The 18,200-nt window shown below is 42.4% G+C and overlaps 1 protein-coding gene across 4 annotated transcripts in view; it reads right to left on the reverse strand.

Annotated features, from left to right (window-relative positions):
- sgce (sarcoglycan, epsilon) overlaps positions 1-18,200 on the reverse strand; it is a 58,252-nt gene that overhangs the window by 14,320 nt on the left and 25,732 nt on the right. For all 4 annotated transcript variants that reach the window (XM_069913662.1, XM_069913665.1, XM_069913663.1 and 1 more), the window contains 2 exons: positions 3,709-3,781; positions 1,882-2,080 (listed from right to left, as the gene is read on the reverse strand). In XM_069913662.1, coding sequence (XP_069769763.1) covers positions 1,882-2,080; positions 3,709-3,781 — 272 coding nt within the window. The remainder of the gene's footprint in view (positions 1-1,881; positions 2,081-3,708; positions 3,782-18,200) is intronic.

Below are 18,200 nucleotides of genomic sequence, written 5' to 3' on the forward strand. Positions count from 1 at the left end.
TTCAGAACAGCTGGTACCCCTCCACCATCAAACTCCTCAACGACAAACTCAATCAGAGACTCATTTAAGAATTCTTACTTGTGCACTTTATTGATTTTCTTTTTGTTCTCTCTGTATTGCACAGTTTGTTTACATTTCTTTGTTACATGTTTTATGCTGTGTACAGTTTATTTTTTGCCAATTAGTGGTAATTCTGTGGCACCCGCAAGAAAAGGGAATCTCAGGTTTGTATTTGAAGTCATGCATGTACTCTGACAATAAATCTGAAATCTGGAAAATACATCCATTCGTACTCAGTCTTAAATATTTATAGGTGGAAATTCTAAACAGTCGCATTTATTCCAAGGGTGTGAATTCTGGTTGCCAAAATGATATTCAGCGCAAACATCGCCACTTGAATTGCTACAGACAGCATTTTAGTCTTGGTATTTTCACAGTCAGAAGAATAAAGAGTAGACACACAAAAACAAAATAAACATGAGCAGGACTTGGCCATCTGGTCCATTAAGCCTGCTCCACCATTCAATAAGATATTGGTTGATCTGGCCGTGAACTAAGCCTCACTTACCTGTGACTTAAATAGATTGAATGAGGCAGCTTCTCATGCTTCCTTGGGCAGAGAATTCCAGGGCTCTTTGGAAGTATGTGATGTCATGCCTGTACTCGGACAATAAATCTGAACTTTGAAAAGCACTTCCTCCCTATCAATTTTAAATTTACTTCCCTGAACTTGAGGCTATATCCCTTAGTTTTATTCTCACCTGCCAGTGGAAACAATCTCCCTACTTCTATCTTATCTGTTCATTTCATTATTTCATACATCTCTGTAAGAACCCACCACCCCTTCATCCTTCTAAATTCCAGTGAGTATAGTCACAGGCTACCTAAACTAAGCCCTTAATTTCAAAAATCAACCTGATGAACTTCCTCTGCACCATCTGAAAAGCCAGTATATTTTTTCCCAAGCAAGTCTCATTTGGCCTCATTTGGTCCATGTACCTATCCACAAAGCTGTTCCTGTCAATTCAACTGCAACAAATGGCATTTGTATATGGTGATTTTAACAGTTTCTACAGCTTTGTCTAGCACCTCATTTCAAATATGGATTAAAAAAAAGTTACCCCTCAGATTGCTCTTAAATCTCTTTCTTCTCAGATTTCAAATACAATCTTGAGATTCTTTTTTTCCTGCAGGCGACAAAGAATTACCACTTATTGGCAGTGCAAAGAAAAAGCCAACTCAACATACACATGTAAACAAATAAACATAAAAAAACTAACTGTATACTATGGAGAGAGAGAAAGAAAAATCAATCAAGTGCAAAAATAAGTGTCCTTAAACAAGTCCCTGATTGAGTTTGTTGTTGAGGAGTCTGATGGTGAAGGGGTAGAAGCTGTTTCTGAACCTGGCGGTGTGAATCTTATGGTACCTATACCTTTTTCCTGATTGTAGCAGAAAGCCTGTGATCTGGCACTCAGCAGGTTTCAGATTTCATTGTTCATCTAGGGCTTCTGGTTGGGGAAACACTGAACAATTTGGTGGGGACACACACATCCACAGCTGTTATGATAAAGTCTGTGACAGCCCTGGGGTAATACCTGTAATTCAGATCCTCAACTAAATCCTTGAACATCTTCCCAAGCCTAAGAAAGACACAACAAACATTCCAGTCTGCATTCTATAGTAGTCCCATCTAAAGCCCAGGACCAACAGAGGAAACGGTGATTACAACCATGGTTTGCAATTAAATCCAAAATGCAGCAGGGTCCTTGGGGGAAAAAAATATCAACCTTGGCACATCAGTAGCTGAAAGAAACATAAACTGAGAATTAGATCCTAATCCAAACAAATTGATTTGTCCCCCTGAAAAATTCAACTCACCCTTCCTTCATGTTATTGATGGGAAGGGGCACTCTCCCACCTCGGTCAAGAGCTGAGGTGATGTTGATGGCATTAAGATGATCAGGCTGCCAAACATTCTTCACTGCTCCGAGGAAATCACCAATGACCTCACTTGCCAACATCTCTTCCACATTCATGTTCTTCACAAAAAACTCCGCTTGATATGGCAAAGGATAATCTTTAAACAAGAGGCATTTGACTAAAGTTAAAAATAATGGTTGCTCAAAGAGCTTATTATTAATGAAGAAATATACAGCGAAATGGTGCTACAAGAGGGTTGATAATGTTAAAGGTAATTTTAACCAATTACACTGGACAATAAAGATTTTTCTTCCTGAACACTTTTGAGTGTATTTTATGGAATTTGGGCTGCAGATCACGAAAATCAACATTTTCCAATCACATAGCTTTTATTACCTATTTTTGAGATTTCCTGTCTATTTAAAGTCTACTTCAAACAAATAAAACGATGAAGTGCAATTCATTTTCTGCATTCGCACTTGGACGTCTTCCCTGCTGATCTTGGTGCAGTCAGTGACGAACAGGGTGAAATATTTCACCAGGACATTGCGACCATGGAAAAGCAGCATCAGGGCAATTGCTGGCCGACTATTATTACAAGTGGCTTTAGATGCTGAGTACAAATAAAATTCGGTGGCAAAACATATTTAAGTCAGTTGAACTAACGCAATGTGTCAGCATCATTGAGCAATAAAAGATACTATAAAAGTTAATTTAATGTTTATCCATCTTTCTATGTGATACAGCAAATCTAAAATTATCTTTGTGTTCATCTTGAAGTTGTCTCTCATAATTCTCAATTTATTAACCTTTTGAAAAAAATTGTTGCCCAGTGTTATGCAGTCAGCAGGTTTCATTGGTAGGATCAAATATTTCTGTCCATTTCTAGATGCTATGATGATCCAGTATATGCCACTTCAAATGGCAGTTCACAGACCAGCAAGTTCGAGCAAACCCAAGCCAGGGTAGGCAAGGACAGCAGATATCCCTCCCTAAAATTTATGAATGAATCAATCGATCAGATAATTTTATTCTACCAATAGGTCAATTCTAGATTATAAATTCAGAAAATGCTCGAGACACTCAGAGTCGGCAACACTGGTGGAAAAAGTAAAACAAAGAGTCACAAAGGTGGCATTTCAACTTTTTTTTCTCCTTACATGAGGCTATTTGAACTACTGAGGGTTTTCACTATTTTCCCATTTTCGTTTCAGATTTCTCCATTTTGATTTTTAGTTTAAACAGTTACATCTATTGATACTTTCTCACTCATCTTTTGCTCTACAGCTATATTTATCGTTTCTTTGCATTTGCTTTGAAATCAGTAGAGTACATAATTATTGTTAAAAAGTTAAGTTCAAATTGGATTTCTAACACAGGTAAGACATGAAAGAAATCTACTTCCAAATATTTTATCTCTTTCTATTTCTTTGTTGTTGAGTGATTCCAGATTTTATATTTTACCTTCACCAAAGAGACCTTTACGTTATACAAATATTCAATAAAGGCATTCCAAAAATTTCTTTGTCAGTAATAGGCCATTTTAAAACTTTTCCTCTCAATAGTTTCATGACAAAATTTGACCAGAATCAGTTTAAAAGAATAGGCATAGCCAGTGCCAGGTCTAATGTGGAAAAATAATGGAAGTTCCACATTCAAGATGTTAACCAAACTCCTTAATGCAAATGTCAATGAAAGCTAGACCTTCACATCATTTTATTTTTATTTCAAAGACATTGCCCTTCCTAATTAAAGCAGAAAAATGTAAACTGTACTGCTCCTCACCATTTGAAGCCATGATGTTGACAATCAGGGTATGGCGTGCAGTTTCATATGTTCGCCTATTATAGGCAGTGATCTGACAAGAATTGAAACACCAAATCAACAAGTGTTTAAAAATAATGTACACCAATTTAACTTGATATTACATGTGTAAATTTTGATGCCACCTGCTGTGAAAAATATACCTTGCATCTGCTACAGTGCAGCGCATCACTGGAAATTAAATTGGAGTCTAATGAAACAAGAGGATTTAGGATCAAGATGAAAAGATTTATCAGAACCTTACTCATCCACAGAGCAACAAGTACCTGGAAATGAATGCCCCAAGGGAGTGGTTGAAGCAGGATTTTTTTTAAATTCATAAGAGTGTTGTATCCAGTGAATATCATGTTTATGGAGATTGGACTTTGGTGATATGGGCAATAGTGCATCACTGAAGGATTAAATAAAGTATTTTTCTAGTTTCTGAATAGTGTGGCTTTCAAAGCAGAGAGGGCCTTAGCAGGCATGTCCTGGGCCATGGAAAAAACTCCAAGGTGCTTCCCATGTCACGGACAATTATGTGTCCTGGAACTGTCAGCAGCTGATGCTTGGGATCCTGAAGTTTCAACAAACACTGATACCACTGTGGTTCATTTGTGACCCTGAGTGTTCTATGAATAGCACATTTCAGGTGGTGGTCACCCTGCACCCCAATACCAGGAAATCAAGAAGATTGGATGGCTGTCAAAAAAAAGACAGGTAGTTCAGGAGATGTTTGACACTTAAACCAGCATTCTGATTTCATTCACAAGCAAAGACCTGATACTCATGATAATTCGGCTGTATAGAGTTGTGAAATAAAGGTCATACAAAATGAATTATGGTGGATTCCATCAAGTGGAGGATCAGACAAGTATTTATATGGTTTCACATATAGTGACTTCCATAATTTTGGGGACAACGATAATTTTATTTTCCTTTATTTATCCCCGTGCTTTACAGTTTTAAATTTGTAATCAAACAATTCATGTAATTAAAGTACAAATTCCAGATTTTATTAAAATGTATTTGTGTACATTTTGGTTCGACCATGTAAAATCACAGTACTTTTTATACATTGTCCCTTCAATTCAAGGACATTTGGCTATTTGGTATGTATATTAGTAATTTTCAGTACTTTGCTGCATATCCCTTGCATGCAATAACTATTTAAGTCTGTGATCCACAGACATCACCAGGTGCTGAGTATCTTCTCTGGTGTTGCTCTACCAGGCCTCTACTGCAGCCATCCTGCTTGTTTCAGGGGCTTGTCCACTTATGTTTTCTCTTCAGCACAATTGTATTTGGATCAGTTGACTGATTCAAGAATTTTCCAGGTTTTAGCTTCGGAAAAACTCCTTTGTTGCTCGAGCAGTATGTTTAGGATCATTGTCTTGCTCAAGGATAAAGTAGCATCCAATGAATTTGGAGGCATTTGCTTGAACTTGAGCAGATGTTTCTATACACCTCAGAATTCATTTTGGTCCTGCCATCAGTAGTTACATCATCAATGAAGAAAAGTGCACCAGTACCTGTAGCAGCCGTACATGCTCAGGTCATAACACATTCACTTGCTGTCACTCTGATACAGATTAATCTTGTGTTATCTGTCCACGAGACCTTTTTCCAGAATTCTGCAGGCTCTTTTAAATACTTCTTGGCAAACTGTAATCTTGCCATCCTGTTTCTATGGCTAATTAGTGGTTTGCATCTTGTAGTGTAGCCTCTATATTCCTGTTCACAAAGTCTTCTGCAGATAGTCGTCATTGACACATCCATACCTACCTCCTGAAAAGTGTTTCTGATCTATTGGGCAGGTGTTTGTGGACTTATCTTCATTATGATGAGAATTCTTCTGTCATCAGCAGTGGAGATCTTCCTTGGGAAGACCAGTCCCTTCGCGATTCCTGAGCTCGCCACTCTGCTCTTTCTTCTTACTGATGTTATAAACAGTTGATTTTCATCATCAGGTTTTGGTGACGTCTCTTCTTGTTTTATTCTTGTTTTTCAGCCTCATAATGGCTTATTTGACACAACTCTGGTCCTTTTGTTGATTGATGGTAACTACAGATTCCAAAGGTGATCAAAACCTTAGAAGCAAGCCTATATCATTTTTATCCACACCAACGAAGCAATTAAACATACCCGAGTACTCACAAACACCTGTGTGTCCCAAACATTATGGTGGCCTGAAATGGGAGAACTATGTATAAAAAAGTGCAGTAATTTCTACATGATCAAACAATGTATACAAAAAACCTTTAATAAAATCTGGAATGTGTACTTACATCACATGAATTGTTTGATTACAAGTTATAAACTGTGGAGAACAGGGGCAAATAAAGGAAAACAAAATGTCCCAAACATATGGAGGGCACTGTAATTCCAGAAATGGTGTGTTGTGTCACTAATGTCAAGGATGTCACTGAGAGCCAATATAACATTCTGGAGTCAGAGAGTGAAAAGCCAGATCAGGTTCATATCAATACCAAATCATATGATAAAGAGGTGAAGTTCTGCAAGCAGATTTTTTAAGAAGAGAGAATAACAAAGTGAAGATCAAAGGAATTTAAACAGGAGTGTAATGCAGATGGATATATCCTGGAACATTAGGACCAGTTCTGGGGAAGGTAGGGCTTGTAAGAAACAAATGAGACAGAGATCAAAAGAACTGTGATTAATATCCCCAGGTGTGCTGGTACATTTGATGAATGTTTAAACTACCTTGAAAGGAAGCTAAGCATAGATGGAGAAGGAGAACGGTGGAGCAGGACACCAAAGGAGAATTGAATGACTCCAAATTCATGTGAAAGTCTGAAACTGAGGGACTGAGTCTCAAGATTCAGGGGAGTAGATTGAAAACAAAGATGACGAAGAACTACTTCTGCCAGAGAAAACCAAATCTCTGCCCAAGAGAACTGTAGAAGCTGAGGCCGAAAGCATCGAATCCACGCTGCTGAAGATCAAACTGCGCTGGGTAGGTCACGTCTCCAGAAAGGAGGACCATCGCCTTCCCAAGATCGTGTTATATGGCGAGCTCTCCATTGGCCACCGTGACAGAGGTGCACCAAAGAAGAGGTACAAGGACTGCCTAAAGAAAGCTCTTGGTGCCTGCCACATTGACCACCGCCAGTGGGCTGATAACGCCTCAAACCGTGCATCTTGCGGCCTCACAGTTCAGTGGGCAGCAACCTCCTTTGAAGAAGACCGCAAAGCCCACCTCACTGTCAAAAGACAAAGAAGGAAAAACCCAACACCCAACCCCAACCAACCAATTTTCCCTTGCAACCGCTGCAACCGTGTCTGCCTGTCCCACATCAGACTTGTCAGCCACAAACGAGCCTGCAGCTGACGTGGACTCTACCCCTCCATAAATCTTCGTCCGCGAAGCGAAGCCAAAGAAATATATTTAAGATGCAGTTGGATAGTTTTTTAATTATAGAGGAAGTAAGAGTTATGGAGAAAAGACAGGAAGGCAAAGCAGAGTCCATTGTCAGATCAGCTGTGATCTCATTGAATAGCGGTGCCATTTTGATGGGCCAGAAGACCTACTCCTGCTCTTATTTCTTATGCTCTTATGAAAGGCAAGCAAAACAAAGGCTATAAAATGGACAAAAAAGTCACCTGACTTTGCTTCATAGTACACTCTTAAGGGCAGATGATTTGAGGGCACCGGTTGACAAATGGAACTATGATATAATCCCTTCTCAATATTGCATCCTCCTCATATCGCAACTAAAAACCCTGCAACATTAAGCTTCCAATTCCACACCCTTCTCAATTGTTAACTGGGGTGAACAAGGAGAAGACATTATCTGAGACATTCGGTGATCCAACTCAAACCCAAACCTAACCCTAACTTGAACCCCAAATCTAACTTCCCCCCCACCACCCCCCCCAACCAATCCAAACCTCAACCCTGGTGAAAAAAACAGCAGGCAAAAGCAATTTCATGTAATATGTTTTATTTAATGACATTAAATTAAATCTTGAATTATCTTCAGTTTAATGGAATATCCTCAATTTAAAAAATACAGAGGTAACATATTTCCAAAACTGCCTACAGGACAATTTTCTTTAGTCCAGCGTGTAGCAGATCCAGCAGCAAGAGGTTAACAGAAGACAACTTTGGATTTAATCTTCAGAAATTAAGCTGGGTAAATGAAAGAAGCATTGCTTCTTTGAAAATAATCATGATTCAAGATTCCTTTATTGTCATGCTTTGTTTGTTCTGCCAAGCCACACAAAGAGGGGCCATTACCCAAACACTCCCGTCAAGATGAGAGAAAAGCAAGAGAGTTCCTTCAGAGACAGAGTGTCTGTGGATCCCACCACCTCTTCCGACGTTGCCACCTCCTGTGCTGCAGCAACCTCTGTCGCCGCATGGCCTCCTGTCTGGTCCAGCAGTGAATCCAAACTCAAAGCATTCAAATCACCCTCATTAGCTCGATTCGAATCCCCCCCACAATGTGATTAAGGTTCTTCAGGAGTCCTCTATATCTGGTTCCTACAAGCTGGTCTCTAGCACCCTGCTGCAAGACCTTCAGCTGCTGGGCCCCTTACTAATCTGCTGCAATTATACCCCAATGTGCAGGATCCTTTTCCAAGCCTCTACTTCCCAGCAGGCAGTGTGCCATCCTGCTCTAGTGCCCTGCACCGGGCCGCTGCTCCAGAGTCTACAACCATCAAGGTCGAGGCTGTTGAGCATGGGGAGCGCCACCTTGGGCGAGGATCTCTGCAGTGTTTGTGCAAAAGAAATGCGGCTGGCCCCATTCTACCTCCAGTTTGAACCTGTACAGGGCAGTCAGCTGGGCAGCAGAAACCCTGCAGAGGAGCGCTGCATACGTATCTCCGCTCCACACTACCCCCCTCCCCCCCCCCCACCCCGGGTCCACGCAGCAGCAGTGCTGCCATTCGGATCAAAACAACATTCAATCAGATTCTAAAAAATCGTGAAGGAAAAGGTTCTAAACTAGAGCTAAGCTAATTTTTCTACACTGAAAAAGTGAACTGGCAAAAATAGTCTGGAACCAGCCATGAAGATCAATCAGTTTCCAAGCAACAGAGACATTTCGGGAGGAATTCATGATGTTCAGTGTAATCAAATGCCCACACACAAAGCATGTTACCCTCTGATCTAGAGGTCCTTGGTTGTCAAGGTGCAGAGAACAGAGGGAAAGCTTATGTCAGTCACTAAGCACTTACTACAAAATAAATCTTGGAAGGGTGTAGAGCATGGAACTTGATTTAAATTTTTAAAAAATGGCAGCACTGCTGGAGCTGCTATAATGGCATTGCTGGTGCAGCCCCAAGGAGAGTGAGGAGCAGAGGCACAGCGTTCCCACATGGAGTCCAAATGGGCAGTCAAACGACCATCAGTTCTGCACAGGCTTTAAACGACCTGTTCAAGGAGCCATTCAAGATGGTGCCTTACAGTGGGACTCTTTGCGTGATGCTCTGATGGGAATGATCAAATATTCCTGATCAGAGCTACTAAAGTACAACCACAGAACCAGAACTACAAAAATCAAACTTACCCGATAATGAGGATGTCCTAAGATTGCTGGCAGACCTCGGAATTGGAAGAATCAGCAGTCTCTGTGGGAACGCGGGACCGCGGGACCTTTAAACAGCCAGCGATCGGGTCATTTAAATTTTGCGAGCGTCACAAACAGCAGGTGCTCGGTACGTATAACCATTGCAGGAGATTTAAAGGGGCATCACACAGACCATTTAAATACCACAGGAACTACCAGCAGTGGACCCACAAGCCATGTAAAGAAGACCTGACCATGTGGACACGGGGGGGGGGGGGGGGGCCTACAGGTTAAGCTGAGACGCTGGGCCGAGACTTCTGGTCCCTACTATCCTTCTGGCCAATGTACAATCCCTAAAGAACAAACTTGCTGAACTCCATATCAGACTTCAACATCAGAGAGATATCAGGGAGTGCTGTGTGATGTGCTTTACAGAAGCATGGCTAAACACGGTCATAACGGACACAGCGCTACAGCCCGAGGACTACACCCTACATCATGCTGACTGAACACTGGCTTCAGGAAAAAACCAGTGGAGGCTACGTTTGTGTCATCATCAATTCATCATGGTGCACAGATGTGACGGTCATGTCCCAGATCTGCTCCCCCGACCTAGAACATCTGGTGATCAAGTGCCGAGGGAGTTCACCGTCATTATCCTGGTCACAGTGTACATTCCGCCCCAGGGTAATGTCAGGCTGGCCCTGGAGGAACAGAGCCCTGTGATAAACAGCCATGAGACAGCACATCCTGATACCTTCCTGATCATTATGAGAGACTTCAATCAGGCCAACCTGAAGAAATCTCTGACAAACTACCACCAACACATCACATGCAAAACCACGGGAGTCAACATACTTGACCACTTCTACACCTCCATGAAGAATGCCTACCACGCCATACCATGACCGCATTTCAGCAAGTCTAATTACCTGGCTGTACCATTTTTTTCTTTGTAAAATATTTTTTACTGAGCTTAATAAAAAAACTCTACACATAATAATCTAGTAAATGACTTAAACATAACATACACAAATTGTAAATAAAAAACATAACCATAATTCTTTTCTTAACTTAATCTTATCCAAAACATGAAATCTAGGATTGGATTGAATTAACAGTTAACACATTCTTCATAATGCATCTAAAGATAATATTAAAAAGAAAAGATAACCACCCAACCTCCCCGAACTTGTTCATGACAATAAATTCTGATTGCGGGGACTGGGCCTATATTTGGCAGCGGCCTCGAGGGGTTGCAGACTCTGGGGAAGCAGAGGACTGGTACAGAGCAACAGAAAACGGGGAAACCATTCCCCATTTGAGGAGAAGCATAAGAGATGACCCCATAGGATTGTGATCACAACTGCACACCAGTGAGGGTCTTGATGGCTGAAGAACACACAGCTGGCAAACTGTTGGTGACTCAAGGAGAATAGCACATGCATGCTTTGGGCTGTTGGTGACTGCAGTCATGGGATGCACTAGGCTGCGGACTGCTTGCAGACTGGGTCGAGAGTGACTGAATGAGTACCAGATATTGGAACCGAGATGCGAAATTGCGTGGAGGGTGTTCAGGGCTTCCAGTTCATGTCAGAGGTTTGGACTGAAAGCTATGTGGCTATGGGAGGCGAATCTGTGGACATTTAGCGACTCTGGAGAGATTCTCTTTTGCTTCTCTTTTTCTGACTGTAAGGGGCTGTCATGATAATGAATATGTATGAGATGTACCGGAAGTCACGTGGTAGGAGAGAAAGATAAGAACACAAGCAGGAGAACAAAGGAAACGGGAAAATAAAGCCACTGAGAAGTTTACCTGATAAAACTTGTGTTTAATGTTTCATTAACTTCACATTTCGGGCCACAAATGTGACATTGGCGACGAGGATGAAAGAAGCTTGAAGAAAATTAAAGACTAAACAAGATTACAGAGGATTACAGACGACTTCAAGGTGATAAGAATTTTCTCTTTGTCTCAGTACTTTTGGGGCTTGAATATTTCCTCATGGCTGGGGCAGACGGTAACTTTCTAACACATAGTGGAATTGCTCATTTTGACCCAATGGGTGATGCAAGCACTGTAAGTGTGAAGTGGAAGGCATGGCTGGAAGAATTTGAATCCTACGCCGACAGTTGTGGCCTATTTCTAGATACCGGTACAGTTGAACAAAAAGCGCAGAGAAGGGCGTTACTTCTTTTCACTGCTGGTCCTGCAGTTTGGGAAGCATTTAAGACACTTTTGAATACTGGAAGAAAGGATGAGTATCGGAAAGCGGTAGATGCATTAAATGCACACTATGTAGTGACACCGAATGCTACATTTCAACGCCATTTGTTTCGAAGAACGAGACAAGAAGATGGCCAGACAATTGCTCAGTACGTGACGAGACTACGCCAGCTAGCTGTTGGATGCAATTACATGCCAGCTGATTTGGACAACCAATTATTGGATCAAGTCGTACAGCACTGTAGATCAGATAAACTCAGAAGACGTCTACTGGAAAGAGGGAGTGAGTTGGAACTCACCGATGCTTTAACCATTGCTGCTGCATTAGAGGCTGTTGAAGGGCAATTTCATACCATGACCCTGAAAGACAACTCAAGCCAGCAAATTAAGAGGCTCTCACATCGCCATAATCAGCCAAGATATACGTCGACACAGGACGTGGAGTGTTATCGATGTGGAAACCGAGGTCACTTTGGAAAAGACCCATATTGCCCGGCCAAAGGCAAAGTTTGCAGAAAGTGTGGAGGTAAGGACCACTTTGCAAAGAAGTGCAAAAGCAAGTCCAATGCAGACCAGAAGCGGAAGAGTACAACTTCCAAAGGCAAAGCCTGGGGGAAAGGAAAGTATCCTGGAAAGAAAGATACCATTCGCAAGATGGACGGTGATGATGATGATACCCAGGAGGAACAGAGTTGTTACCAATTTACATTGAATGAAGTACGTCATGAGAAGGTCCCAGTGATCGTTGGTGGAGTAATAGTGCAGGTCATTGTAGACTCAGGCAGTGACAGTAATGTGATTGATCGACATTTATGGGAGAAGTTGAAAAGGAAAAAGATCATCTGTACCTCAAAGAAACTGTATCCATACACAGCAACCAAGCCATTGCAGACCATTGGATGTTTTACTGCAACTGTTGAAGCTGGAGATAAGTACACTGAAGCAGAGTTTATGGTCATAGAAGAGAGGGGAGAACCATTGCTGAGTAGAAGCACAGCGCAAGACCTGGCAATACTTCATATTGGAGCTTGTGTCAATTCAATTCAGTCATACGAGGATATGAAGCAAGAATTCCCCGCAGTCTTCCAAGGAGTAGGAAAGCTGAAAGGTCGACAATTGAAGCTAGCGGTAGATGAAACGGTCAAACCCAAGGCACAACCAATGCGCAGAACTCCGTTTGGACTTCGTGGGAAAGTCGAAGCCAAAATTAAAGAATTGATCGAACAAGACATTATTGAACCGGTGGAACATTCGACACAATGGGTCAGTCCCGTAGTGATTGTGCCCAAACCAAAGGGTGACATAAGACTATGTGTTGACATGAGAATGGCCAACGAAGCTATAATTAGAGAATGACACCCTATACCAACGGTGGAGGAAATACTTCAAGAACTAAATACCAGCAAGGTATTCTCAAAAATTGATCTGAAATGGGGCTATCATCAATTAGAGCTGGATCCAGGTTCCCGAGATGTAACAACATTTGTGACTCACTGTGGATTGTATCGTTACAAGAGACTATCATTTGGAATTAATGCAGCTTCGGAGATCTACCAGTATGAAATCCATCGAGTGATTCAAGGCATTCCTGGAGTTGCCAACATTTCTGACGACATCATAGTCCATGCACCAACGAAGGAAGAGCATGACAAACGGTTGAGGCGTGTACTATCTAGACTACAGGAGGCAGGCCTTACCGTGAATGGAAACAAGTGCCAGTTCGTTGTGTCAGAAATGGACTTCATGGGACACAGACTTACACGGGAAGGACTAAACCCTGCAGAGGCCAAGGTGAAAGCTATTGCAGAGGCACGTGCACCTCAGAACGCAACAGAGGTGAGGAGTTTCCTGGGATTGGTCAATTTTTGTGCAAAGTTCATTCCTAATTTCGCTACAGTGGCAGAACCACTAAGGAAACTAACCAGGAAAGGTGTACCTTTTCATTTTGGATCTGAGCAGAAGAAAGCGTTCACAGCGCTGAAGCAAAGCCTGACAGATGCAAAAACTCTTGGATATTACGATCCGGCGGCATCAACCAAAGTCATAGCGGATGCCAGCCCAGTTGGTTTAGGAGCCGTGTTGGTCCAGATGCATGATGGAGGACCAAGAATCATTGCCTATGCCAGCAGATCATTATCAGATGTGGAAAGAAGATACTCTCAGACAGAGAAAGAAGCACTTGGACTTGTATGGGCCTGTGAGAGGTTCCATGCATATTTATACGGCATTGAATTTGAACTCATCACAGATCATAAGCCATTAGAGGTGATCTATGCACCTAGATCCAAACCATGTGCCAGAATAGAGAGATGGGTACTCAGACTACAACCCTACAAATATAAAGTAATCCACATTGCAGGGAAAACAAACATTGCTGATCCGCTGTCCAGATTGGTGAAGGATGGATGTCCACAATCCAAGTCGGAATTGGGAACAGAAACAGAGAGCTTTGTACACTTCGTAGCTATTCAGGCGACACCGAAAGCTGTGACTACGAAGGAAGTCGAGAGAGAATCCGAACGTGATCCAGAACTCATGGAAGTAAGAGAATGCATACAGAGTGGACAATGGGACAAGTGTACTCACAAGGCTTACATTCCCATTAGAGACGAATCATGCAGTTGAATCTTCAGCAGCGTGGATTCGATGCTGTCGGCCTCTGCCATCTCGAGTACTTCGATGTTAGGGATGAAGTCGCTCCAATGAATGTTGAGGATGGAGCGGAGACAACGCTGGTGGAAGCGTTCTCGGAGCCGTAGGTGATGCCAGTAGAGGACCCATGATTCGGAGCCGAACAGGAGTGTGGGTATGACAACGGCTCTGTATACGCTTATCTTTGTGAGGTTTTTCAGTTGGTTGTTTTTCCAGACTCTTTTGTGTAGTCTTCCAAAGGCGCTATTTGCCTTGGCGAGTCTGTTGTCTATCTCATTGTCGATCCTTGCATCTGATGAAATGGTGCAGCCAAGATAGGTAAACTGGTTGACCGTTTTGAGTTTTGTGTGCCCGATGGAGATGTGGGGTGGCTGGTAGTCATGGTGGGGAGCTGGCTGATGGAGGACCTCAGTTTTCTTCAAGCTGAGTTCCAGGCCAAACACCTTGGCAGTCTCCGCAAAACAGGACGTCAAGTGCTGAAGAGCTGGCTCTGAATGGGCAACTAAAGCGGCATCGTCTGCAAAGAGTAGTTCACGGACAAGTTTCTCTTGTGTCTTGGTGTGAGCTTGCAGGCGCCTCAGATTGAATAGACTGCCATCCATGCGGTACCGGATGTAAACAGCGTCTTCATTGTTTAGGTCTTTCATGGCTTGGTTCAGCATCGTGCTGAAGAAGATTGAAAAGAGGGTTGGTGCGAGAACACAGCCTTGCTTCACGCCATTGTTAATGGGGAAGGGTTCAGAGAGCTCATTGCTGTATCTGACCCGACCTTGTTGGTTTTCGTGCAGTTGGATAACCATGTTGAGGAACTTTGGGGGGCATCCAATGCGCTCCAGTATTTGCCAAAGCCCTTTCCTACTCACGGTGTCGAAGGCTTTGGTGAGGTCAACAAAGGTGATGTAGAGTCCCCTGCTTTGTTCTCTGCACTTTCCTTGGAGCTGTCTGAGGGCAAAGACCACGCCAGTAGTTCCTCTGTTTGCGCAAAAGCCGCACTGTGATTCTGGGAGAATATTCTCGGCAACACCAGGCACCATTCTATTTTGGAGAATCCTAGCGAAGATTTTGCCTGCAATGGAGAGCAGCGTGATTCCCCTGTAGTTTGAGCAGTCTGATTTCTCGCCTTTGTTTTTGTACTGGGTGATTATGGTGGCATCACGAAGGTCCTGAGGCAGTTTTCCTTGGTCCCAACAAAGCTTGAAAAACTCATGCAGTTTGACATGCAGAGTTTTGCCGCCAGCCTTCCAGACCTCTGGGGGGGATTCCATCCATACCTGCTGCTTTGCCACTTTTCAGTTGTTCAATTGCCTTATATGTCTCATCCTGGGTGAGGACCTCATCCAGCTCTAGCCTTAGGGGCTGTTGAGGGAGCTGGAGCAGGGCGGAATCTTGGACTGAGCGGTTGGCACTGAAAAGAGATTGGAAGTGTTCTGACCATCGGTTGAGGATGGAGATCTTGTCGCTGAGGAGGAATTTGCCGTCTGAGCTGCGCAGCGGGCTTTGGACTTGGGGTAACAACTAAATGTTTTGATCTCTATATCCAGAGCATTAAAAATAGTAGCTATTCCAAAATTCCCACCTGGAAAAGTAGGTAACGGCTTTAGAAAATGGAGCAATAAAGGGCTAACTAATGTGGATCAGCTTTTTTTGTGGGGAATCTTTGAAATCATATGAACATCTTCAGAAAGAACTTGGTTTGTCAGGGATGGATTTTTTTTTTTTTTTAAAAGATTTCTTCAAGTGCAGCACGACAAACAGACGCATGCAGATTAGGAGTAGTTTATGTAAAAAGCATCGACACTAGAAAATATTTTTGAGCTGACTATGGAGGGAGTGATAAAGAAGAACCTGATAGCTCACTTATATAGATGACTTCAAGATAACGTAACAGGAAACAATATGGAATTAAAACAGAAATGGGAATTAGAAATGAATATTTGTATTACAGATGAAATGCCTTGATGGTCACAAGTTAACAGTAGCCCTACCTGGGGGGAGTTTGAATGGAAAATCAAAATTAGAGTATTTAAGACTCCACTGATATTGGTGAGATACTGTAGCACCTCAGAATTATGCTGGAGAGAATGCAGGAAGTTTGGTGATCATACCCATATTTTTTGGGACTGTCCCAAACTACATCAATATTCAGGTGGAAATTAAGCAAATCATGGGGTAGACCTCCCTCTGGATCCAACATATTTTCTATTGGGAGTGAATCCAGAGGATATAGGTACCAAAAACCTGGCCTGTTTACTTGGGGCGTTGCTGTTGATTGCAAAGATGATTACGGTTTTATAGAGAAATGTTAAACCACAAACTGTCCAACAATAGAAGGAAAGATTAAAAAGGGTGTATTTTATGGAAAGGATAACAGCTAAACCCCAACTAAGGACTGATGATTTCAAAATCAAGTGGTCACCAGTAATACTAGTTACCAAGATTGACCAAGGATTAAAAACTCTCCAATAATCTCAGTGGTGAGGAAGAGTTTGACCAGTGCACTCTACATGTAATTGGAATATTGTATGCTGATGAGATTGTGATTGTATATTGTACAACTGCATATGTAGTGATGACACAGTGATAAATTCAATAAGATTTACTCTGACCCTCTCCTATTTAAGCTCGAAAGTGTCACAATGGGCATATGAAGAAGTGTGTGGTTAAATATATAGGTGACTGCATATTAGGTAGAATGAGATTAATTGGGTGCCGAAATCTGGGGTGCTTCCATTAAAAGAACTAAAAGAAGATAGATTGATACACTGTATACATCTGTATGTGTTCTATGCATTTTGTTTGAATGCTCACATGACGACTGCATATGGAAATAAACGTTAAGTTCAAAAATAGTTACGTGTAATTGTAACACATGTCCAAACTCGTCTCTGTGTGAACCCGCCAAACCAGATACTCTTCCCAACACAACTGCATTCGTAGACCAAGTCGCAGAAACTCAAACATGCTGAAAGGGGTAATTCCTCCCATCTTTGCGACATCAGAAGGCTCAACTGGAATCTGATCGTGAGCACATACTACATCCATGGAGGTTTTCTGAAAAGTTTTGTAAATTGGGAATGTTGTATCGTTCAGGTACGGTAGAATTGTTCAGAGTACCACAAGGCTGCCAATCCCCAGAAGATTTTGTTTTGAACCATATGCAATGGTGAAGCCCAGCAGATGTCAGATCTGCGGACTATGCCCAACTCTTGCATGGAGTCGAATTCTGATTTTGCGATGGTCCAGGGGTAATCTATGAGCCCACGCTACCACCAGAGGACCCCAAGTCTCTATATGTGGGTTACTGTATGTTTAACATCTGTGTGATGATACAATGGTGTCACTAGGTGAGGGAGACACTTGAGCAAGTCTCAGAAAAGGCAGCAGCCAGGTTGAAGCCTCGTCAGGCAGCTGAGAATATTGGAGAGACGACAGATGCAGCTCACTTGCATACAAGAGCTGCAGTCCATGATGCAGCGATTTTTCAAATCCATTAACAAAGGAAAATGTGACAATAAATCCTCTCCCAAAATGGAATTTGCCAAGTTTGCAACTGTGAAAACCAACCAAAAAGGTTTATTGAGACCGAAATCCAACATGAGTGACCTCTGACCATATATCTGAATATGAGAATCATTTGTGCCTGAAGAACACATGACATTGGGGTGTCTGCATTCCTCTGAGGGACCACTGAAATCTCTGCACCAGAACTGACAAGAAATTGAACCCCAAGAGAGAGTCACTGGGGACAGCGGCCGACGTGCGCATGGACAGCAGTTGCCTCTACTGCCGGACCTGATCGTTTCCCGGCTGCCATTTGTAGAAGTCACAAGGTGGTGGACAGGACTAGACAGCAGCACCAAATATCTGATATTTCCAACAATTACACTATCCATCGCCTCTACCACCACAATTCCATCCAGATTGATGGAAGGAATTCCATTACATGCCCAAACCTTGGACCTGCGTAGTTAGTGCTGCCATTTACTGCTCCAACTCAGTTATCTTCAATTGATATGGTGCTAGCGCTTCACAAGGCACTTACCAAATGCTCTTGGACA

The sequence above is a fragment of the Narcine bancroftii genome, chromosome 1, assembly GCF_036971445.1.
Source record: "Narcine bancroftii isolate sNarBan1 chromosome 1, sNarBan1.hap1, whole genome shotgun sequence".
NCBI lineage: Eukaryota > Metazoa > Chordata > Chondrichthyes > Torpediniformes > Narcinidae > Narcine > Narcine bancroftii.